General features: G+C 39.6%; 1 protein-coding gene across 3 annotated transcripts in view; it reads left to right on the forward strand.

The window, feature by feature from the left end:
- The first annotated feature begins 1,877 nt into the window (after window positions 1–1,877).
- The window catches only part of NKAIN3 (sodium/potassium transporting ATPase interacting 3), a 608,438-nt gene continuing 585,446 nt past the window's right edge, over window positions 1,878–24,869 (forward strand). For all 3 annotated transcript variants that reach the window (XM_027572733.2, XM_027572739.2, XM_035727341.1), the window contains exon 1: window positions 1,878–2,424. In XM_027572733.2, coding sequence (XP_027428534.1) covers window positions 2,371–2,424 — 54 coding nt within the window. In that variant the 5' untranslated portion in view covers window positions 1,878–2,370. The remainder of the gene's footprint in view (window positions 2,425–24,869) is intronic.

Consider the following 24,869-nt stretch of genomic DNA (forward strand, 5'->3'; position numbering starts at 1 on the left):
ATTATCATCATCCGTCACAATCGCTGGAGATGAAGAGACTATGATAATTTCTCGAAGTTGTAGATAGACTTGTTCATGTCCTCTGCTTCTTCAGCTGCCCTCCTACAGCTTCCAGAGGGGTTGATGCCTGGAACTTTCTGCACTGTCCTCTAAGATATGCTAAATTATTTGTTAGTCAGGGTCCATTTTTCCTTATTGTTTTCCCTGGTCATAAATCGTGATGGTTACGTTTATTGTGTATAAAAGAAATGTTGATCCTTGATCGTTTGATGTCTTCAATTTGGGTCAACAGTAACAACAACAAAGGCCTCTGACTCAATTTTTTCCCTTCTCTATGATAACGGACAGAAGTGGAACCTAAACAATGAATGTTTTTGGCCCCTTTATGGACCCAAATCCTGAGGTTATTTGTGTGTCCCTACTAAAATTTCAAAGTTACCATGCAAGGATTGTTTTCTGGGAGCTATAACTGTTTTCAGTTACAAACATGGGTCTTGGAGGAACAGTTCAGAAAAAGGCAGTTAATTGCAAAACAAAACAAAAAATCCCCACAACTCCCTTTAATGCCTGAAGGAATGACCTGAGCATAGTTTCCATGTGTAGACTGAGTGTTTTAAAAATGCAAAGATCTCTCCTTTTCCTGCTAACCTACCACAAAGGACCCAGGAGGGCAGCAACGGGGTTAGAAACGGGGTTTCTGTGCCAAGTTCTGAAGAAAGCCTCTTCTGTGACAAATGGCCCGGAGGCTTGCTCTCTGCTCTTCCAGCGTGCTCGAGCGACTTGCGCAGTCCACCAGGTACAAGAAATGTGCCCATGAAATTTGACATTGGGCTCCGATGAAATCTGACCCTCTACAGACCTCCTCCGCTCTATTCTATTAAGGGAGCCAGAGCCGGAGAGTCTCCTTGGGATTCATGGAGAGTTAGTCCGGGATTTTAACTCTCCGGGACGAGGTCTTATTTCCAAGCCCTTCTCAAACAATTTCATTTTCTCGGAGAAGAAATCACATCCTCATCCCGGAAATATTGTCCCTTCCTCGAAAAAGCCACGCATCCTCTTCTTTCTCGCCTGGTCTTCTCTCCTGCCTGGCGACAATTTCGAAGAGCCTTTAGTAGTTCGGAAACCTAAACCGGAGCTCCTTGTGGCGTCCCGGTTCACCCCCGCGCTCCAGCCGGCGCTGCTCTTCGCCGCCACCTCCTCGCCTCTCGCCACATTAACTCGGTCCAACTTTGGCTCCCAGGCTCCAGCAGGGGCGCCCTCTGAGCTACCGACTGCGGCGGGCAGGAGCGACCCCGGCCCCGGGACCCCGGAGCTGCGCTCCCAGCGTCGGGCGGAGTAGACGCGCCAGCGCCGCGCCCGCCCGCTCCTCTCCGGCCGCCCGAGCTCGCAGCCCCGCCGTCTCGGAGCTCCGCCCGGCGCTGCGCGGCGCTCGCCCACCCCTGGCTTCTCGTCTCTGGGACCCGCTTCCCCGGACACCAAGCCCTCTCAACTCCCACCGTCTCCACCTCTGGGGCAGCTCAGCAAAACCCAGTCCCCTCCTCTACACACGCCTCCGACCGCCCTCCCGATCCCCAGCACAAGCCCCAGAGAGAAAGCCCAGCCCGGGTCTCCCCAGTTACACCGGCCGCCAAAGGTCTCCACCGCCACCAGCCGCCCTAATTCACGCTCGTTCATATTCATCCTCATTCTCATCCTCCCTCCCTGGGCCTCTCTCTCCAAAGACTCCTAACAAGACAGGCCGAGCCTCCTCAGTGGCACTCCCTTTCATTCATCGCCTCCCACCAGACACACACGCGCGCACACACACACACACACACACACACACACACACACACACACACACACACACACACACACACACACACACACACACACACACACACACACACACACACACACACACACACACACACACACACACACACACACACACACACACACACACACACACACACACACACACACGCCGCAACCCAGACAGCCCACTCCACTTTTCAGACGCCCACCTCCTCATACTCCCCTCCCCTAAACAGACTTCCACCCACTCACCATCTGTAGCCTCCCTTCCGCCCCCCCGCCCCGCCTGCCCGGCCGGCTCCCCCTCCCCAAGAAGCAGACCTGCACAGTGGGAGGCAGGGACCCCGCCAGACGCTCGGGTCGAGCGCGCAGGACTGACCTCTGCCCGCCCGGGAAACTAACAAAGGCGGTGCGCTAGCCCAGACCCCAAGAGCCGCGAGCGGCGGCTGCGGGGCGGGCGAGCCTGGGCCGGGCCGGGCGAGCGCCGGGCGGGGGCTGCTCCGGAGTCGGGAGCGGCGGCGCCGGAGGACGCAGATCTCTCCCCGCGCGCGCCGCTCGGACGCAGCCGGCACCATGGGCTGCTGCACCGGGCGCTGCTCGCTCATCTGTCTCTGCGCGCTGCAGCTGGTGAGTGCCCCGCGCGCCCCGGTCCCGGGACCGGCGCCTGCCCCGGGACTGGCCTCCCCGGCTCCTCTCCGCGGACCCTCGGACCCGCACCTCCTGGCGCGGCGCGGGCGTGTGAGCCGGGCGCTCCCTCCGGCCCCCGCCTCTCCGCCGCCCCGACTCGCACTGCCCTCCCGCTCCGGGCGCTCAGCCGGTCGCACGATGAATGAAAGACGGGAGGGCGCGGTCTCCCTCTTGGCCCCACGCTCTGGGGGTCACCGCGCACCCAGCGGGCGTCGCCCTGGAGGTCCAGGGGCCGCTGCCGAGGCGCGGGAGGGTGAGCGGTTTCCCCGCCCCCCGGTTGGACCGCTGGCTTTAGCTCCCTCTGCTTTCCTGCTGAAGTTTCCCCGGGGCTTGTGGGCTCTTTCTTCCTGGGATGATTTCCAGTAACGTTGTTTAATTAGAAGGTGCTTGCGAGTGCTCAGGTTCTGAGACAGAAGCAGCTTTAACTCTTAGTTAAGACTAGGGTGATCCTTACCTTCAGCAGTTTGAAAGGTGCTGGTTGAGGAGTCTTGGATCTCCAGGAAGGAGGTCTGGCTGTGTGGTTTTAAACAGAGTATTCCAGCCCCTGCGCTTCCACTTTCCCCTTAGATTTTGTTGAAATGTTGCATGTTCAGACAGCGACAGACTGACAGTTGTCATCGGGGGGAGAACGAGTGAAAGGCTCCGTTGGTACGGTGGCTTGCCGAAGGGAGTGCCTATACTGGGAGGCGAGAGATCCAGAGAGAAGGTGAAAAAGGCTTTCATTTCAGTGTGGAAAGAATGATTTTATAACGTATGTCCGATAGGGACCTAGGTTGGCCCTGTGGTCTGTTCCATAGTCACTTGAGGTCAAGGCTACAAACCCATGGCATCAGACTTTTGTGTGTGAGAGATTCATAGACATCTTCTCTTTTTACACTTAAATTCTGTAGATGCTCCGCCAAGCTTTCTTCGAAGTGTTGTTTTTTAAAGTCACAAACATTAACTAGCATATTTTGACTAGCAAGGGGAAAAGCTTTTCAGTGAACTTTACTGAGTAATGTCAACTCTTGCAAGACTCATTAACTGAGAGATGAATAATTGTCCTTGTTCCCATGAATGTATGAAAAGGTTTCACTTTTCTCTTGCCTCAGTGTTCCACTCTCCCATTAAAACCTCACTTTAGACGTGTTCTTCATTGTTTACATAATATGTGCATAATTTATGTATTTATAGAGTTGAAATCCGTGGCAAGTTTGCTTTATGTCTATAGGCTAGTCCCTTCTGTCCTGTTAAGTAGGACATATTATACAATAGAGGAGTTTCTTGAAAAATAATTTTAAAAATCACCTGGACATGAATGTTTTCTTTCACTAGGGAAAGAAGGTTATAGGATAATTTACACTTTGGTTATTAGAAATGAACATGGCTTATAAATTGGAAAAACTGAATAAATATTTAGTCAACTCTTGAATATGCAAGATTGTCGTTAGGCACACTGGATTGTATAATGTATAATGGCATAATTCTTTCTGTTGTACATGGAAATAACACGTAAGGGTTTTTGATGCAGTGGGTTTATCAAGACAATTATGATTTCCTTAGTTGATATTATAATATATGTGCTGATAATATGTTTGGTGTTTCATCTATCAGCCTGGAATGCCTCCACTTTCCACATACACCATCTCAACTGGTACAAATGCAAATACTCTTCAAAACTTATCTCATAATTCTACCTTCTCTATGAAGTCCTCCCTGGTGCTCCAGGTAAAATCACTCACTTCTTTTCCTTGAATTGCATAGCACTTTGCTTTTTCCTCTGTTGGATCACATTTCATCTTCTTAAATTATTTTATTTACTTGTATCTCTCATCTCTAGACAGTAAGCAACCTGAGGAGAAGGATTAAACATTGTTCATCTTTGCAAAACTTGAGAATTCTTAAGAGAGCTCATATTAGGAGCTGAAATGTATTTGCTGATTGTCTGATAGTAATTAACATTTGTAATCCATACAGGGTTTTAGTATAAACTGTTTTATTTTACTCCCAAAATTATATTCTGAGGAAGGCACTCATATCACTAGTTGGCAGTTAAGGAAGGTGATACTCAGAGTTAAACAACTTTTCCGAATCAGTAGTTTTCTCATGGTAGAGACAGGGATGGTGGTAAACCTTTGATAATTGGATCTCAAACAAAACAAGTATGTATTATATTACATACATTATTACGTTATGATATTGTATAATACATTATATATGTGTTTAAAGAATGTGTAGAACTCACTTGACTAATTATATGTATATGAATATATATATAATGTTCTCTATCATAAATTTTATATAGCCAGTTTAATGCTGGCGGTATTTTTTTTTTTGTTGAATTTGGTAAATGCTTCATTCTGTAGTTCTGACATGAATGCTAGATGATATTTTTATTTACTTTGAAGAGTAATAGAAAAGTGAAACAAGGAAGTCAGTATTGGAATTGTACTCCATCAGTGATGTGATGTTGGTTCACAACCTCAGAAACCTCTGGGGTGAAATTCAAAACTGGCCCCCAAACACGGAAAGGAGGAGAGACTGAAGAAAGAGGCAGGCCACTCCAGACTGGTGGGTGGCAGATTTCATAAGCAAGGTAACTTACATACGAAGTTGCTGCAAGATGAGTAGATCGTTGCCCCTGCCTACTAGAATCTTAAAAGTTTAAACAGTCCTTCACTGGGTTCACTCATGTATATCATCTCGATGGTCTGAACAGCACACTGCTTTCTCAAGGCTGTGTCCTTGAAATGACTCCCACAGTGGGCAAGATGTATATTCCAGGACAGGGGAAGGAGTAAGGAGGCTTGGATAGTCCTGGTCCAGCTCGAGGGTCAACTGGCAGTCATGTCCTCTCAATGACCTCCTCCTTCAGCAGATTCTTTTCTGAGTTGGGTAATCATTTTCACATGCTGGAAAATTTCCTCAGCTTTTTTGTGTGCTATTGACAGGATAATGACATGACACATTTTAGGTTTAATATGTGTTATTAGAAAACATTCTCCATGGCTTTCTGATCATCAACAGAACAGAGTTACACCCTGATTTTTAGCATTTGCCAATTTCTTTGGTGTAAATATTCCCACCTTGACCAGTTTGAAGTACACCATTACATAGTATTTCTAGCACACAGATAAAATAGGCATAAATAACCTCAAAAGCATGGTGAAAGTAAAACACAGTGAAATAGGAAGGGATGCGTTTTACATATTTAGTACCTCTGTTTTAATATTATTTACTTGAATTTAACTTTATATTACTTAATTGTTAATAATGGCTCTATTTAACAACTGGCTCACAAAATCATAAAAATGTAACTGACTCTCTGAGCCAGTATAAGCCTACTCCAACATGCCACCGGGTAAAAAGATCTAGTCTTCTTTCCACTGAAACCAGCTGTCATTTTTTTCTCTTTCATGTTTTTTTTTTTTTCCTGCTCCCACCAACTGTTGGAAGTTGGAGGTTATGAAGCAGTAAATAAGAGTGGGTGTTGAGAGAGGAATGGCATGTGGAGAACACATTTGCTGAAAAGAATCTACATGCTAATGACTAGGAGTAACTGTGCAGGTCATTAAAAGATTGCACATTAGCTCCTTCTAAAAGTTAAAGGAGCAAGGGAAAGTTTTTATTATCTCATTCACATTTCCTCTAAGCCCCGCTCCAGAGTGAAACACCAGGTTGGGAATAAGAATTGGAGAGAACTCATTTACAGGCTGGTGTATTTGGGTGAGCTTTGCTTTGCAAAATCTCGGTCTTTCTACTTTCTTCTTTTTCTTGGTCATCTCCCATCATTACTTGCTCTCCATGCTTCTGTCCCTAAGCAGATTTGTGCATTTGCGCCAGGTTTTACATTCCTGTTCTTAATTCTGCTAAATGAATTTAGAGAGAAATTGAAAAGCCCGAATGCACACCCATGGAGAAGTGTGCCGAGTCAATCCTTTCTGAAAAAGCCATTCACCACTGTGTAACGGATTCAAGTCACCTAACAACTTTTAAATACATTTTTTGTAAGGATACTTTTCCTTTTGCTCATTTTCAAATAATGTGTATTCTATGATCGTGTATGTGTAATCTAGAAATAAAAAGGAACACCTGATCGTAGGCTTTTAGTAAATTATTTTTAGTCACCATATTTGAAGAAGTCTTAATTGCATTTTTTAAAGTCTAAAACTGACTCTGCATGCCACAGAGCCATCTTCTTATAGTGGCCCCACCGAAGTGTTGAACTTATTAGGTTGATAGAGATTGTTCCCACAGAGCTTAAGACATCTTCTTGATATCACAAGAGGTGACTTGAAGACACATTCAACAGAATTTTTGTCCCTGGCTGCTGTATTACCAGAGGACATTTACTGCTCCTTGCATCACTTTATGGAAAGGTGACAGCCATATGCTTTTTAGGCCTAATAATCAGTGGAACAAAATTCAAAACTTTCACTTTACAGATCTGTAGTAACAGAAACCTTTAGAAGATTTATAGAAAACACACAGCTTTGATCACATTCATAGGCTGTATGCTTTTATTTTAGAGAACATCCTCTCAAGTTAAAGAAAACTAGTGTTGTGGTTGTTTTTTTTTTTTTTTCCCTCACAGTGAAAACCAAGTTAACTTTCTCTCCATGCCACATTCAAGCTATCTTGTCACCACCTGAGACCCAGTAATGCTGAGGTAAAATGTGTTGAGACGTGTCTGAATGATGATGGTGTCCTTGTGGTAACATGTTTTAAACTTAGTTTTGTGAAATGTAGCACTCATCTGGCCTCCATATTTGGCAGTGGATGCAGAGATACATTTATTTTACTATGTAGATATATTGATACTTTTGCTTTAACATGTTTTTCATTTTATCAGCTCTTTCTTTTCTCCTGTGAAATATAATTCTTAATCATTTAGTTTCCATTCCTTTTCTATATTGAAAAACTCTGGTTCATCTTATGAAACTGAGGAAAGTTTAGGGAAAGAAAGTAATGCCTAATAATGGACTGGAGTTAAAATGTGGTTGCTGCTGAAATCCTTAAGATACTCTTTCTGCATTAACAATTTTTTTTTTTTTTTTACACAAATCAAGATCCATTTATAGCTCTCTTGTTATCTTGTTATTTAAGTATACATTCAGAGTATTGAATTTGCTTGGGAAATATTCTATTCTTACCGTCTTGTTATAGGTTGAATTGTGTCTTCCTCCCGCCCCCATTTTTATTTTGAAGTCTTCACCTCTGGTAATTTAGAATCTGATCTTATTTGGAAAAAGGGTCATTGCAGATGTCATTAGTTAGATGAGGTCATATTGGAGTAGGGTGGGCCCCTAATCCGTATGACTGGGTCCTTATATAAGGAGGAAACTTGGACACAGATATGCACACGGGAAGAATGCCATATAATGAGGAGGGCAGAGGTTAAAGTGATGATTCTACAAGCCAAAGTTTGCCAGCCAACCACCAGGAGCTAGGATAGAAGTGTGGATGCGCCTGGGTGGCTCAGTTGGTTGAACGACTGCCTTCGGCTCAGGTCATGATCCTGGAGTCCCGGGATCGAGTCCCACGTCGGGCTCCCTGCTCGGCGGGGAGTCTGCTTCTCCCTCTGACCCTCTTCCCTCTTGTGCTCTCTATCTCTCATTCTCTCTCTCTCAAATAAATAAATAAAATCTTTAAAAAAAAAAAAAGAAGTGTGGATGCTCTCTCCTGGCCCTCAGAAGTAAATAACCCTTTCAAAACCTCGATATTAATCTAGCCTCCAGCTATCCAGAACCGTGAGACCATATAATTTCTGTGGTTTAAGCCACTCGGTTAGTGCTATTGTATTATGACAGCCCTAGCCAACTAATACTGATCTTTTAATTTTTTATTTTCTTAGGACACTAATTCACATATTTCTTTGTGTTTATCTCTTTGTGTATGTGCTAATTCTTTTACCGGATTTTAAGTGCACAAAGGGCAAAGACTTTGATTTACTCACAGGATCTTCCATTCTACCCTACAAAGGGTAAGCACTCAGTAAATATTTGGAGAATAAATTAATGCATGAATGAATAACTAAACTTTATTAAATATTTTTAATGTGCCAGACATTGTTCTAGGTACTTTATATGTATGAAATCATATAGTTCTCACCACCACTCATTTTAGAGTTTCAGAAATTAAGGCAAAGAGAGTTCGAGTAGCATGTCCAGAACCAAACAGCTGGAACCAGGGTTCAGATTCGTGTCTGTACTCTTTACTTTGTTCTGTGCTTCCTGGACTTGAAATAATCAACAACATTCAACAAATATTCATCGAGTCCCTAAGCATGGGACACACCAGTGTGAATTATATCTGAGGGCTGTCAATAAATATGTAAACAAAGATTGACTAATCACAGATGTGGTTAAATGTCATTAAGGAGATGAAAAGTATACTTCTTAGATGGGATGGTCAGGATGACTTATCAGAATTTGGAAGCTGAGTCTGAAAGAATGACCAGGAGTTAGTCATACAAAGAGAGGGGAACCATTCTCAGCAGAGGAAACCAAATGGGCAGAATCTCCAGTTTTAAAATTATGTTCCTAGGTGTACAAGAGTCTGGTGTGGCTAGGGTGTAGTAGGAGAGAGTGCATACTATGACATGGCATTGGCCACATGCTTTGACCCCTGACTTTGTTTAAGGAGCAATGTGGGTCCATTGGAGCATTTTATTTTATTTTTTTCAAAGATTTTTTATTTATTTGTCAGAGAGAGAGAGAGAGCACAAGCAGGGGGAGTGGGAGAGGGAGAAGCAGGCTCCCCACTGAGCAAGGAGCCCGACGTGGGACTCGATTCCAGGACCCTGGGATCGTGACCCAAGTCGAAGGCAGACGCATAACCAAATGAGCCAACCAGGTGTCCCCATCGGAGCATTTTAAACAGAGTCATGCCATCATCTGACTTACGTTTCAAAATACTCTCACTGCTGAGTAGAGAACAGATTAGAGGGAAACCAGAGGAGATGGGAGACAGGATGCTCTTCTGTTATTCTGAGCAAGAGATAATGCGAGTCAGGCGCATGTCAGAACAGAACAGATGGGGAGAGAATGGACTTGAGACATGATTTAGGAGGTAGGAAGCCCAGGACTTGCTGATCTACACATCTTGTATAACAGAATATAATTGGTGCTTTTTACTAAAAGTGCGAGAACTGCGGGTTGTGGAGCAGGAGTGTTTGTCTGGAGGCATAAAAGTTCTGTTTGACACACTTTGGGTTTCTGATACCTAAGGCCAAGTAGCTGTAATGTTTATGAGCTTGGAACTCAGAGGGTAAGACTGAACCGAATATTCAGAATTGAGGATGAGCGATATTGGTATTTAAAGCCCTGGATGAGATCACTCAAGAGAGGGAGCATAAGGATAGATGAGAACCAGAAAGAGGACTCAAAATTATAAAACTGAGAAAATGGAAATGAGCAAAGTGCACCAAAATGGAAATATTTGTATATACTTGTCTTACTTTATTCTTCACAACATGTCAATTACTATTGATTTTTTTTTTTGGCATTTTCCCCAATTTTAATCAAATCATTTTCATTCTGGTCACTTCCATGTCAGTTTTTGTTTGCCTGGTTTATTTGTTTGTTTGTTTTGTTTTCCCCTAAGAGGATAATCCTTATCATAAGATTTTGAAAAATAAATTACTTTTTTCCCCCAGAACTTTATTAGTGCTCTCTACTTTAAAAAACAAACAAACAAACAAAAAACCACTTTGTTCATCTTTTTCACCATTCTGTCACAAATTTTACAATGTATATTTTGGGTATCTAGGAAAAAATTGAACAATTATCCTGATTACATAAGGAAGAATTTCAAATACTTTCAATATAAGAAATTTTGACTTAATATTACTTGAGATTTGGGTATTAGAGACAAAATGCACATTAATATAAACTTTGCCTAGTTTCTTTGCAACAGTTTGCATGCATGAGCAGAAAAAAGAACAGATCTATATATGTGTATTTTGACTGATTTCTTAAGCCTTTATTTTTTATCAGGTGAAGTATGTTTTGCTTAAAATAGCAGGATTCAATTGTTACTTAGTAACAATGACTTATTAAAGATAAAAACAAAAACCAGAACAGAAAACACAAAATTTGAGGGCTTTAAAAACAAGATGACAAACAAGTAGAAGAATGTCCCTTCCTTTCTCCCAAGGTCCCAGTGTCCAAATGAAACAATAATAATGCTAGGAAGAAAAAAAAAATAGGAGCAAACAGATGACCAGCACAACTGAAGAGTCCAGGAAGATAGGAAGCAGAGTGTATTTGAGAGAGCAGAGCCTTAATCTAAGGTTGTGTGCTTTGTGCGCTGTGTTGAGCTGTGTTTTGCTTGCTACAAGAGGAGCCCTGACCTATGGGGCTGCAGAACTGGGTGACTTTTAGTTTGGCATTTTTAGAGTTAGCTGCCTAATATCATTGTGGAGGTGATATGGAATAGGAGAATAAATATATTAATTGTTATGAAAGGAAAGCTGGTTAATGGGTAAGTTAGGACTTTTGGCAGTTTAGATAGCAATGGGAAGATGAAAAAGACACACACAAATGATTATTTTTTAATTGCTTATTTTGATTTTCTTGTAATACTTCTTATGTTACACTTGAAGGTAATTTTAACATTAAAAGGCGAGATTTTCAAACATCATTTTGGAGGTGTTCTGAATGTCAACTTTAGGGAGACTATTTGGCAGATAGCTGATAACGTTCCAGTAGACCTTCTTTCTTAGGTGCATCAAAAACTCATGCTTTTAATCCCCATTAACACTAATTGGTATTAATGTGTGCGAATCTTCATGCATTTACAACAGAATATAACATTAGACTAAAAGATAACACTTTATCAATGATTAGTATTCAAAATGCCAGTTAAATGGTAGTACAAGCATTTACATTTTTAATTTGGTACATTTTGCACACATACTAAAATAAAATAGGACGCAGGCACTAAATCCCTCTGATAGAACATTTTTATCTTACGGTCTAGGTAGAGAACTAGAGAACAGATATTTTAAGGTGCGCATAAACAATTCTTGTGAAAGCATTGCATCTTACTTGATGCCACAGGAAAGGTGAAACTTTTGAATGAGTAGATGCCTGTTGTTTTTGCTGCTGGTTAGAGAATCCCCAGTCCCTTGATTTGGAGGAAAAGCATCTGTCTATTGAGAAAGAGATTTAAGGGTGAAGGCCAGTGGGCAACAGCGGTCGGAGGTACTGACAAGGGCTCTGATGATCAGAATCAGATGGTCCCTTGTTAAGGGAAGCAGGGCAAGATCATGGCAGTGTTAATGATCTTGTTCTTTTTTTTTTCTAGTTTTTGTTTGTTTGTTTGTTTTTCCTTTTCTGCATAGAGGACCGTTCTTTAGAATGGTTTTCCTGATTACTTGTATTTCAGAATTATAAAGTAGAATTAAGTGTTGAGTTTCTTCTCTCCACCCCCTTCACCGGTACTTGCATTATGAATGCTTTCCTACGGATACCCAGTTTCTTTATTAACTAGGGGTATTGGAATAGGATTTTAGTTATCAGATTCTCGTAAGAGATATGAGGTCGATGGATGTGATGATAAGTCGTAAATCTATTTCTGATGGTTTCTCTCGATTCCAGTAATTAGAGACATGGCTGTACTTTGCTATTGATTAATATGTAGTATAAGAAGTGCTTGCATGTGGGAAGCCCTAGGCGATAGAGGTTGATTGGTTAAATCGGTTAATTAAGGTTCAAAGAAGAATGCTCTACACTCAGGTTATGTTTCCTGTACTGATAACTAGGCTGTAACTGATCATAATTAAGATAACGGGAAATAGAAAATTCTCGTTAATGGCAACTCTTTATCAATTGGTATTTAAAATATAAATTCTTGATGAGGGAGCTCTTGCAAGTGATAGTTTATGAAAGGTAATGTATACTTAGACTTGTGGGGTGCTCAATAAATTATCTAGAACTGTCTTTAGCACCATGGCAGGACTATGTATGACTCTTCAACGCCGAAGACTCTCCTGTTGATTCTTAAGTATCTCTGAGAATGGAAATTTGTACTGTTAGCAAAGTCATCCTTATGTTTTTTTTCCTTAAAGATTTTATTTATTTATTTATTTATTTGTTTATTTATTTATTTATTTTTGACAGTGAGAGAGCACAAGCAGGGGAATCGGCAGGATTCCTCCCCGCTGAGCAGGGAGCCCGATGTGGGACTCGATCCCAGGACCCTGAGATCACGACCCTAGCTGAAGGCAGATGCTTGACTCACTGAGCCACCCAGGCGCCCCTATGTTTAAGTTGAATTTCTTCCGCTTTGATTTCTAGCTTCTCTTCTATACACGTTCCTTTTATGTGGATGAGGAATAGTGGGTGGAGGCAGTGAGGTACTGGAGTTGGCTTGTACCAGCTGGGGAGAGTTCACTGTTGCATTTCTAGAAATTCTGCAAGCAGGTTGTTAAACCTGGACTTTATTAAAAATTAATTGTATGCATTTTAATTAAATTAAATAAAAAACTCTATCCTTCCTGATTATTTTACTGCATCGTACCATTGTCTGTGCTATCCATTGTGTCTGTATGGTAGACGTTCTATAGAGCAGTGTGTTATTGAGCTTCTCTTTCTAACTCTGCATCTAGTGAGATCATGTTGGTAGCTAAAAATCTATTATGGTGGAAGTATTTACATCAAGAAAATACACAAACACCACAACTCAGGCCCTCCCACCACTCCTCAGAGGCAGATATTAAACATTTACCAGCATGCTACCGGGCAGGGGCTTTCCTCGGAAGAAAGCCAATTTTCTTGTACAAGGAGGGGCTGATTTATAAGCCCTTGATGTAACTAATTAATGCATGAACAGAAAGTATATTTCCTAACCTAAATGTTTCATTTATTGCTTTGAGTGCATCTGTAAAATTGTTTAAACATAATGGAGGAGTTTTTATTTTCAGAAGTTCCAATATTAATTCCTTTTATATAATAGCTTTCAGACTTCCCTGTACATTGTATTTGATAACTGATTTGTGACTACATGATCCAGAATTGATAATGGTTCCTAAATTTCATTTCTAGGTGACCGACTACTCTCTGGAATCCCTCACTATGAGGGAAAGCCATTTCTGCCTAATGCGTGTTAATCGACTCCCATGAGTGATGGAGGACTTACTCTAATGCCCAGCTTGGCCACCTGTCTATGTTATTGGTTCTAATTAGCTCCTTCCACAGGGATGCCAACTAATCAATGGCAAAAAGATCAGAATACCTTCATTTTTTTTAAAGATTTTATTTATTTGACAGAGAGAGACACAGCGAGAGAGGGAACACAAGCAGGGGGAGTGGGAGAGGGAGAAGCAGGCTCCCCGCCAAGCAGGGAGCCCGATGTGGGGCTCGATCCGAGGATCCCAGGATCATGACCTGAGCCGAAGGCAGATGCTTAACGACTGAGCCCCCAGGCGCCCCAGAATACCTTCTTGATCACATCTGGTTCTTCCTGGCTTGGGATGGGCTTCAGTTTTTTCTGTTCTCCCCACACTGAAATCCTCAACACTCATTCTCGAAGGAGGCTGTCGGAAGGTGGTTTATTTGAGAACACACTAAAAGATATTATTTATTTTTTATTTATTTTTTTTACTAAAAGCTAATTTTAAAAAAGTAAGAATTGTCACAAATTGGAACAAAATCCTATTGCACCTCGGTTGCCTTATTTCATTCTTTTAACATCTCCATAGGCAGATAATTAATATATTCCCATTTCCAGATGAGCAAACTGAAACACGGAGAAATTAAGGAGTATATGAAATTGTTAAGGTGTGGCTTAAACTATCAGAAATGCAGAAATGCGGGTAACAATATTCTAGGTGTGTTACCTTATGACTGGATTAAGAGAGTTGTTTTCTTCTGGGCTCAGGCCAAACCTGCTGGAAAGACTAATTACTTAAGCAATTTCTTTACATAAAATGTAATTTTTAAAATGTGATCCAGGTGATTTAAGTAATAAGAAGAGACACTGTAACTCTTTGAGCCAGCTTCTATTTTCCTTCTGTTTCTGTTAGTAGAAGGTAGCTTCCTCATGATTGATAGCTATATTTGGAGTCCCTCAGGAGGCACCCCATTTTATCCTAAAAAAAAATGAAATGCAAGTGTTCTGCAGACCAGATATTTCACAATTTTTGCATGCTCTATTTTCTTCAACAGATAAACCACTTCTGAAATGCTTTCACTGTCCAGATAAAACTTTCTAATACCATCGGGACATCTACTCACAAATATCCTTTCTCTCTGTGAGAGTTTAAGACTTTCTCTCTGATGGGAAACTTCTTCTTGGCCTTGGACTGTATACAGTCAAAGATCTGAATGTTACAGCCACAGCATTGACTGCGAGTCTTAAATGCAGGGCCAATTAGAGAATCATTAGATGAAGCCTCTGAACAATTAGGAAGCCTGTGAAGATCCTCTAACCGTCTTTTCATCCAAACAGAGAGCTGTGAATGGAAATACAGATGCAGTCGTCCTCAGGGATCTGTCCTTCATACACATGGTTCTGTTGAAGCATTTCACAAGTAGGAGACATAACGTTTTGTAACATTTCACAGACTATATCATGCAGAGGAGCGTTGAGCATCTATTATTGATATGTTTGTTTGACTAGTCCTGAAGGATCCGTGTACCTACTTTTTAATTCCCTTCTCCACTGATTATATTTTTATTGGAGGGCAGAGGTTTTGGGGAGTTTAAGATATAAGTAGTAGCTTGATTTTCTTTTAAGACAATACAAAGTACAGGATACCGATTTTCTTCATATATTTTTTGATGACAAACCCACTTGATAGCTGAAAAATATATGCATGGAGTCTAATTCAAGATGCTTTATTTTTGTCCCATTATATTGAGGAAATAATATGATTCTCGTATTTTAGAGGACCATATCAAAACTGATGAGATAATTATTTTTAAACATATTTTCAGACATCTGAACTTTATGTTTATTATATTTTTAGTCATTCTCAAATTCGATTTGATTTTGAAATGTTGATTAATGGCCATTCTACCAAGGAAAGGTTTAAAATGCCCTTCGGGAATGGTAGTTAAAGCTCTTTTACAAAAACAAATACAATTCTTTGGTCACTCTGTATTTTGTATTATATTTAATTAAGAGGTAATCTGAAATTTAGATTTGGGTCAAGCAACACCTGCAATGCCTATGTGCTGCCCATGACTCAAAGCAAAAGGAAAAGCAATGGAGAACCCTTATGCCACAGGCATCAGAATTATGCTAATGGATGGTTAGCTGCTATGTAGCCATGATTTTCTCCAAGGTGCTCTGGAGCGCAGGAGGTTGACCTCATGGGGCAATCACAATTAGTAGGATTAGCTCTGTAAGAACAATGTTTAATGTGATATAACTTACCCCGAAGATAGCAGCAGAGTCAGATGACATTAGAAACAGATTGTCCAGATTGAACTAAATGTGAGTTAAATGATAGTGCAGTAAGTCATGGCAAATTTTATCAGCTTTATCTATGTAAGCCTAAAGAATAAAATCATTGAACATTTCTGGGCGTTTCTGATGGGACTAAACTACATATTCATGTATAAAGTCCCTCATATGCAAGGAGAACAATTTGCAAGAAAGTCCTGGAGATAAAGGTCTTAACAGTAATAAACTACAGACAAAACATGAATGAGCATCGAATATTGGAATGCATAAATATAAACATGATACATAGCCATACACCCTTGTCAGCATTTATCAGAAATATTTAAAGAAAAGAATGTGATAGTTTCATGTTTTCATAGTGAAGTATTTCGAGAAATGTACAGTCAATTTTAAAGGGAATTGCTAATTTGGAAACCGTTCAGAAGGAAAAATGAAGGAATTCAGATTATTTAGGTTAATGGTGGATTGTTGGTATAAGAAGATGCTGTCTCAGAAACTTTGAAAGGAAAATATCCACCACCGCCCGCCCCCCGCCGCTGTTTTCTTCATCCCTGGAATCATTGTCCTACCCTGCATATTCTGACCTGCCCTAGTTACTGAGCCAGTGTTGACAGAGTCCAAGTAGTACATATGTCATCTTCAGCTCTTCATTGGGTTGCCAATAAGACTTTAACTCATATACGTCAACATCTGTTTTTCTTGGAAGCAGAAAGAATGAAAGACAACGATATAACAAGGTGACGTATCAGCCAAAGGCACCTCGCGTTGCTCCTTACCCACTTGGTTCCTGAGCTTTCTTGGTGGTTCCTGAGTCAGACAACTGATCCCACACTGTATTATTGGCCTGGGCCTACCGATGTAATAAGATGCAATAACTTACCACGTATTTAGTTACATCCTTTGCCTGTGCTTCCTGCGTCAGTCTCTGACCACCATGAAAGATGCAGATGTGGAAGTTTATATACCAACTGCTATTACAGGCCACCCTCACTCTGCAAATCCCAGCTGCAGCTTGATCTGTTCAGCTATCCATTGTGATGATAAAATTACAGCATAACGGGGCCTGTACCACTGCTCCTGTGACCGCCGTCTGCTGGTGTCACCCCATGAATTCTCTCCTCAGTTGTATTTTTGTGGATGTGACACTCTTATGGAGACTTTCAGAGGCCACCTGGAACAGTGTTTTATGATCTGGCCTTTTCCACACATATGGCTGAGAGAGGAGCCATGTGACATTTTCCAGCACGGTCACTTCCTTGACAAAAGGGAAAAGTGACATCAGAAACTTGTACCTTATGGCAGCGCATGGCAGATAAAAACAGGTGCATAAAAGGTACCATTACAGAAAATGAGTTTGATGTTAATTTAGGTGTTGTAAGTGATCAATTCTTAACTGTCTACTTCTCAAATCATTGTTTGAAATTACTACCTGGACTTTGAGAGTAAATGCATGTTTCTTTCTACTACTCCATTTGCTATAGATGTGTGTGTGTGTATAAAGCCACATCAGTGACTACTCTATAATTCCTCTCTTCTGCAAAATGGCAGGCATGATCAAAGTCTATAAATGCTTTTGTCTGAACAACATGTGTTGTGAAGCTGTGGAAGGAGGTTTTGAAAAATATCTCTACGAAGATTTGAAGAATAGAGTAGATCGGGGCTACTTATATCTCAAAAGATAGACACAGCTTATATTACTTCCCTCAGTGTGAGAACCACAAGGGCTCATATCCAAAGGCAGGAGAAGATGGATATCCCAACACAAGAGAGCTAATTCTCCCTTCTGCCCTTTTGCTTTATTTGGCCCTCAACAGACTTGCTGATGCCCACCAGCATTCCTGAGGGTGATTTACTCTACTGATTCAAATGCTAATCTTTTCCCAAAGAAAGGCACCGGTAGAAATAATGTGGATTTCCCCCCCCCCCCAGTTTTGTTGACAAATAATTGATACACATCACTCTGTAAGTTTAAGGTATACAACACGATGGTTTGAGTCACATATATTGTGAAATGGTTATCACAATAGGTTCAGCTAACATCCATCCCATCATATAGATACAATAAAAAGAAAAAAAAGAAAAAATTCCTTGTGATTAGAACTCTTAGGATATACTCTCTTAACTTTCTTAGATATCATATAGTGGGGTTAGCTAAAGTCATCATGTTGTACCTTGCATCACTAGTACTTACTTAGAGCTGGAAATTTGTACCTTTTGGCTCACTTCCTCCAATCTCTGCTCCGGTCACCACCCCCCCTCCCCCGTCCCCCCTTCAGTAAGGGATTTCTTTTTCCAGGACATTTTTTTTTTAAAGATTCCACACGTAAGTGAGATCATACAATATTCTGTGTCTGACTTATCTTACTCAGCGTAATGCCTTCAAGGTCTATCCACGTTGTTGCAAAAGGTAGAATTTCCTCATTTTTTATGGAATAATAATTCATATATATATATATATATATATATATATATATATATATATATATCTCACAACTTCTTTATCCATTCATCCATCAGTGAACGTTTAGGTTGTTTCCATGCCTTAGTTATTGTGAATATGCTGCTATGAACATGGGGGTGCAGATATCTTTTCCAGTTAGTGTTTTCATTTCCTTTGGATATATTCCCAGAAGTGGAATTGCTGGATGACATGGTAATCTTTTTTTAACATTTGAGGATCCTCCATACTGTTTTCTGTAGCGGCTGTACCAATTTACAGTCCCTCCAACAGTGCACAGGGGTTCCTGTTTCTCCATACCTATGCCAGCATTGGTTACCTCTTGTGTTTTTAATGACAGCCATTCTAACAGGTGTGAGATGCTATTTCATTGTGATTTTAATTTGCATTTCCCTAATGACTAGTGATGTTGAGCATCTTTTCGTGTACTTTGGCCTCTTTCCTATATAGTCTTTGGAAAAATATATATTCAAGTCCTTTGTCCATTTTTAGTTGGATTATTTGGGTTTTTTTCTCATCGGGTTATATGTACACAACTTTATATATTTTGGATATTAATCCCTTATCAGCTATATGATTTGCAGATATTTTTTTCATATTCCATTGGTTGTCTTTTCACTTTGCTAATTTTTTTTTTTTTTTTGGTGTTTAGAAGCTTTTTAGTTTGATCACTCCCATTTATTTTTTATTTTGTTGCATGTGCTTTAGGTGTTCTATTTCCAAAATCATTACCAAGACTCATATCAAGGAACTTTATTTCTGTGTTTTCTTCTAGGAGTTTCATGGTGTCAGGTCTTATATTTAGGTCTTTAATCCATTTCCAGTTAATTTTTGTGAGTAGCATAAGATGGGGTCTAGTTTCATTTTTTTATATGTGAATATCCAATTATTGAAGAGGCTCTCTTTTCTCCATTGAGTATTCTGGCTCTCTTGTCAAATTTAGTTGACCATATATGCTTGGGTTTATTTCTATGCTCTTGATTCTGTTCCATTGATCTGATTGTTTTCATGCCAGTATCATACTGTTTTGATGACTGTAGCTTTTATATATATACTGTATATGTATATATATATATATATATATATATATATATATATATATATATATATATATACAGAAAGTGATGCCTCTGTCTTTGTTTTTCTTTCTTAGGATTTCTTTGGGTATTCAGGGTCTTTTGTAGTTCCATATAAATTTTAGGAGTGTTTTTTTCTAATTCTGTAAAAAGTGCTATTGGAATCTTCATAGGGATTGCATTGAAACTATAGATGACTTTTGGTAGTAGTAACATTGTAACAATATCAATTCTTTCAATCCATGAACACAGGATACCTTTCCATTTCATTGTGTCTTTTTCAATTTCTTTCATCAATTTTTTTTCAGAATACAGATTTTTAACCTCCTTCGTTAAATTTATTCTCAAGTATTTTATTGTTTTTGATGCTATTATAAATGGGATTGATTTCTTTCTTTTTCAGACAGTTTATTGTTAGTGTATAAAATACTACTGATTTTTGTATGTTAATTTTGTATCTTGCAACTTTACTGAATCCATTGATTAGATCTAATAGTTTTTTCATTGAATCTTTGGGATTTTCTCTATGTAAAATCATATCAACTGCAAATAGAGATAATTTTACTTCTCCCTTTTCAATTCTTATATCTTATTTCTTTTTCTTGCCTCTTTGTTCTAGCTAGGACTTCCAGTACTATGTTGACTAAGAGTGGTGAGAATGGGCAGCCTTTTCTTGTTCCTGATCTGAAATGAAAAGCTTTCAACTTTTTACCATTGAGTATGATGTTAGTTGTGGGCTTGTCATGTATGGGCTTCATTATATTAAGATATATTCCTTCTTTGACTAATTTTTAAAGAGTTTTTATCATAAATGAATGTTGAATTTTGTCAAATGCTTTTTCTGCATCTATTGAAATGATCATTGGTTTCCTTCCCTTCATTCTATTAATGTGATATATCACATTGATTGATTTGCAGTTTTTGAAACATCCTTGCATCTCAGGGATAAATCCTATTTGATCGTGGTGAATGATCCTTTTAATGTGCTGCTAAATTTGTTTGCTAGTATTTTATTGAGAACGTTTGCGTCTGTATTCATCAGGGATATTAGCTTGTAGAGAAACAACGTTTTATCCAATTATTCGGGCATCACTTAGCCCCGTCAAGATGACACATAAAAATTACCATCATACAGCCATTACTGAGGCAGAAATATAAAACAAGAATCTTTGGGGCGCCTGGGTGGCTCAATCGTTAAGCGTCTGCCTTCTGCTCAGGTCATGATCCCAGGGTCCTGGGATCGAGCCCCGCATCGGGCTCCCTGCTCAGAGGGAAGCCTGCTTCTCCCTCTCCCACTCCCCCTGCTTGTGTTCCCTCTCTCACTGTCTCTCTCTGTCAAATAAATAAAAAAAATTAAAAAACAAACAAACAAGAATCTTTCAGTAAATGTTTATAGGCATTTAATAGGTACAGTCCATTCGCAAAAGCAAACATTTTTGACATTTGTTTATTTTTAAAATTGTAAACTTTAATTATGTGATTTCACTTAAATATGATATAAAGCATATTTTATATTTTAATGATGTCATTGAGTCAGTTCCCTTCTTTTTTTATTAACACTTGAATTTTACACTCTAAATTAGAGTCTCTGGGAAGCTGTACATTGAAACTGTGAAACTTCTTTGGTGCATTTTTTTCAGTACACATTTGCAGTATGTGGCATCAAAACTATAATGAGGTGGCTTTAGATTTGGAGGCACAAGGAAATTTGAAACAATTCCAAACTTTTAATATTGCATACTGCCTTCCCAATCAGTGTGGCTTAAGATTTTAAGCATCAGAAAGTCTGTGGATTCAGATATGCAGTGTAATTCTTGCATTATCATGTATGACCACAGTGAAAATTAACAGCACCCTGGGGACATATTTCTCAGGATATTCCATGCCCCACAAAACTGATTTTAATTGAGTTCTCCTTTACTTCAAAAGGAGCTCATTCTTTGTTTCGCTCTCTCCTCCCTCTCTTCTTTCTTCATCTGTTCTTCTTTCTCTTTGTCCTTTCTTCCGCCTTTCCTACCTTACATTTGTTTTCTACCTTCTATTAACTTTGTGTAGAAAAAAGGGAGTTTGAAAGGTTAATAATATATTTTATAATGTTACATGTTATTCCTGAGTGCCAATTTACTTTTGGACATTATTATTCCCATTTGATATACTTGTAGCACTTAAAATTAACTCATTTCTACCAACAAGATTCTTTTTGAGGCTTTTTAGAGCCTCATCTATGAAATCACAACAGCAAATGTGATTAGATAGATCTGAACCAAATTTCAGAAGCCATTACATTCATTCATTCTCCCAAGCATCTTTTGATTTATTCATGACTTTATTCAAGTATAATTACTGAGGGCTACCCATGTGCTCTGCATAGTGCCAGACACTGGCTGAATAGGGCACACATAGCTTTCCCCTCATGGAGTAGGTTGTATAATGATAAAACATAGTTTAGTTACAGTAAATGTCTGAAGCACAGAGGATTATAACATGAGTAATTGGCATATGTCTGAGTGTTTTTGGCTAATGTTTGTAGTAAGATTGGGGTTATTATTAACATGACCTAAGAAAATGTTTGAGATAATTTTTATTTACTATTTTCCATACTTACTGTGTGACTGTCTATGAAGAGAATTGAAAATCAGGGGTGCCTGGCTGGCTCTTCAGAAGAGCATGCCAGTCTTGATCTTGGGGTTGTATGTTCGAGCCCCATGTTGGGTGTAGAGATTACTTAAATAAATAAAACTTTATAAAAAATCATCCTTATCCTGAGGAGTTTATCGTCTTGTGACTGGAGACAAGTAAATAGATGATGTCAGTGTAATGTGCTATAATACAGAACTAAACTTTGGGGCTGTGAGTAGGCATCCAACTGAGGTTAAGAGCAGGGCACTCAGGGAGGCTTTGGAAGGAAGTCATGCTGGAACAAGGTGTGGTGAATGGTGGCTCAGTGTCAACTAATTTAGATAAGATTAACTCACTGATAGGGTCTTGAGGAAATAATTTATGCACAGCTATTGTGGACAAAGTAGAAGGTCAAGCCACATGAAACACTAGCAATAGCTAAAAGAAAGAGAAATATCAATAAGCAATAGAGTTTTCTAGTACAAAAACAATCTACCGTATCTCCTCCACTAGAGGGAATAATAGGTGTGAACATTAAAAAAAAATGCTGTTTCACCAATATGCTCCTTCACACATATACAAAAATGTCCTGAGGGGAGTCTTAGTGCCTCTCGGCTCCTCCTCGGAGGGGAGCGATAAGGGAATCCCAATCAAGGGGCCCTGGACTCCACCCTTGATCTTATTCTGTAGGACAGAAAGACTATGAACATTTTCAGCAGAGCAGTTAAGATTCTACGTTGTTTTTTTTTAAAGGATTTTATTTATTTATTTGACTGACAGAGAGACAGCGAGAGAGGGAACACAAGCAGGGGGAGTGGGAGAGGGAGAAGCAGACATCCTGCTGAGCAGGGACCCCGAAGCGGGACGCCCGGGATTTGGGACTTGATCCCATCATGACCTGAGCCAGAGGCAGACACTTAACGACTAAGCCACGCAGGTGCCCAGGATTCTATGTTTTATAAAATACTGAAGTCTAACTAAGAATTAATTTGGGAAAGTGGTTCTACTACTGAAAAATCTCTCTTTTTTTTTAAAGATTTTATTTATTCATTTGAGAGAGAGAATGAGATAGATAGAGAGAGCACGAGAGGGGGGAGTCAGAGGGAGGAGCAGACTCCCCGCTGAGCGGGGAGCCTGATGTGGGACTCGATCCCGGGACTCCAGGATCATGACCTGAGCTGAAGGCAGTCGCTTAACCAACTGAACCACCCAGGCGCCCCTGAAAAGACTCTTAAAACCACTGGTTTAGAAAGTGTTAAGTGGTTGATTTATTAAAATCTAGATTATTTATTTTTATTTATTAAAATTAAAAAAACTTCCTTATTAAAATTCTTATAGGAAGTTTCAAGATTTAAAAAATTAACATTTTTCTCTTCACATGCATACCTTCTCATTAAATGATGCCAAGTTCATTTAGAAATATACACACATATGAAATAAAAATGGTTATTTTAAATACATATTATCAAAACTTCAGACATGTTCAAAGGGGAGCATAGCATGAAAGAGTTAATCTACACAGTGTGACTTTTAGGGAACTCTTGAGAATTGTAATACAGGAATTCCATTTAAGAAATGAAGTAGGCTGCATCCATCACCACCATTGTACAATAATTATATTTAAAGCAAACATTTTTACTACGTTGTATTATTTTCAAAAGTATAGTAACTCTGTTTTCTGAGTTGTTACAGATAACAAATAGAACTTTCTTTTTGTGTTCCACAGTTGAAATTTTGGCTTGTGTAGATTATTCAAAATTGTAGCAATAGAGCAAATGAATCAATTTGATTTTCTTGCACAACATTTTTCCTTACATGGAACCCATGTGTTTACTTTTTAACAGATTACTAAATCAGTGAGCTCTGGTGAAATTTCAATGGCATTTCAGTGTTTTTAGGTCAAATATTGGCAGATTCTTATATTTTCCCCTATTTGTCACATATCTATTGGCAGATAGTATGCTACCTTAACATGAGTATATTTTATATTTGAAAGTGGCTATCTCTAAATTATTAGTCTGTGCCAGTGTTCCAGATTGTTACCACTTTTTAGTTTATTTTTTATTGTTTGTATGTATTTCCCCCTATTGTAGGGAGGGAAGGTTTCTGTTCCACTTGTTCTTTTATTCCCCACGGTGCCTATACCCTGATTTGCACATAGGAGCTGCTCAATCGATGTCTGTTGAATTCTGGATAAATGAGTTATTGTTTCCTGTAACATCAGGATGCTTTTGGTTACACAAAACAAAACACATAGGTAAAAGTTACTTAAAACAGTGCTATGCAAAGTGTGATCCGTAGACTGGTATCAGCACACAAACTTCATTTCTGATCTGTAAGGAGCTAAGTGATTAAGTATTTAGAAACATTCATAGCAATTTGAATTTATCGTGACGTTCAAGGGTCTGACCATTATCCTAAGAATTTGTTTTTATTTCACAACAGTCTTTGTCTTCAACCGATTGAAAAAAACAGTTCCTGTATTACAGAGTATTTGAGAAGCACACATTTAGACATGAGTGTTTCTTAATAGATCTCACATAACAAGAAATCAAAAAGGAAATAGTTGTTGGGGTTGGCTTCCCAGTTCAGCAATGTTAGGGCTCAAGATTGGTGTTTCTGGGAATCCCTTTCTTCTACCCTGGTTATGATATTCCTTCAGTGGTTCCAAGTCTCATGTTTTCCCACGAAAATACTCATCTCAGATGAGAAAGGGAGAGATGACAAAGAGCCTTTCCTCTATTGTAACTCTCTTTTCATCTAGAAAGAGAATCTTTTCCAGATTTCTCCCCATGTTTACTTGACTAGATTTGGGTCACCTGCCCCTCCCTCAGTCAATC

Source organism: Zalophus californianus, chromosome 4 (assembly GCF_009762305.2).
Source record: "Zalophus californianus isolate mZalCal1 chromosome 4, mZalCal1.pri.v2, whole genome shotgun sequence".
NCBI classification, from domain to species: domain Eukaryota; kingdom Metazoa; phylum Chordata; class Mammalia; order Carnivora; family Otariidae; genus Zalophus; species Zalophus californianus.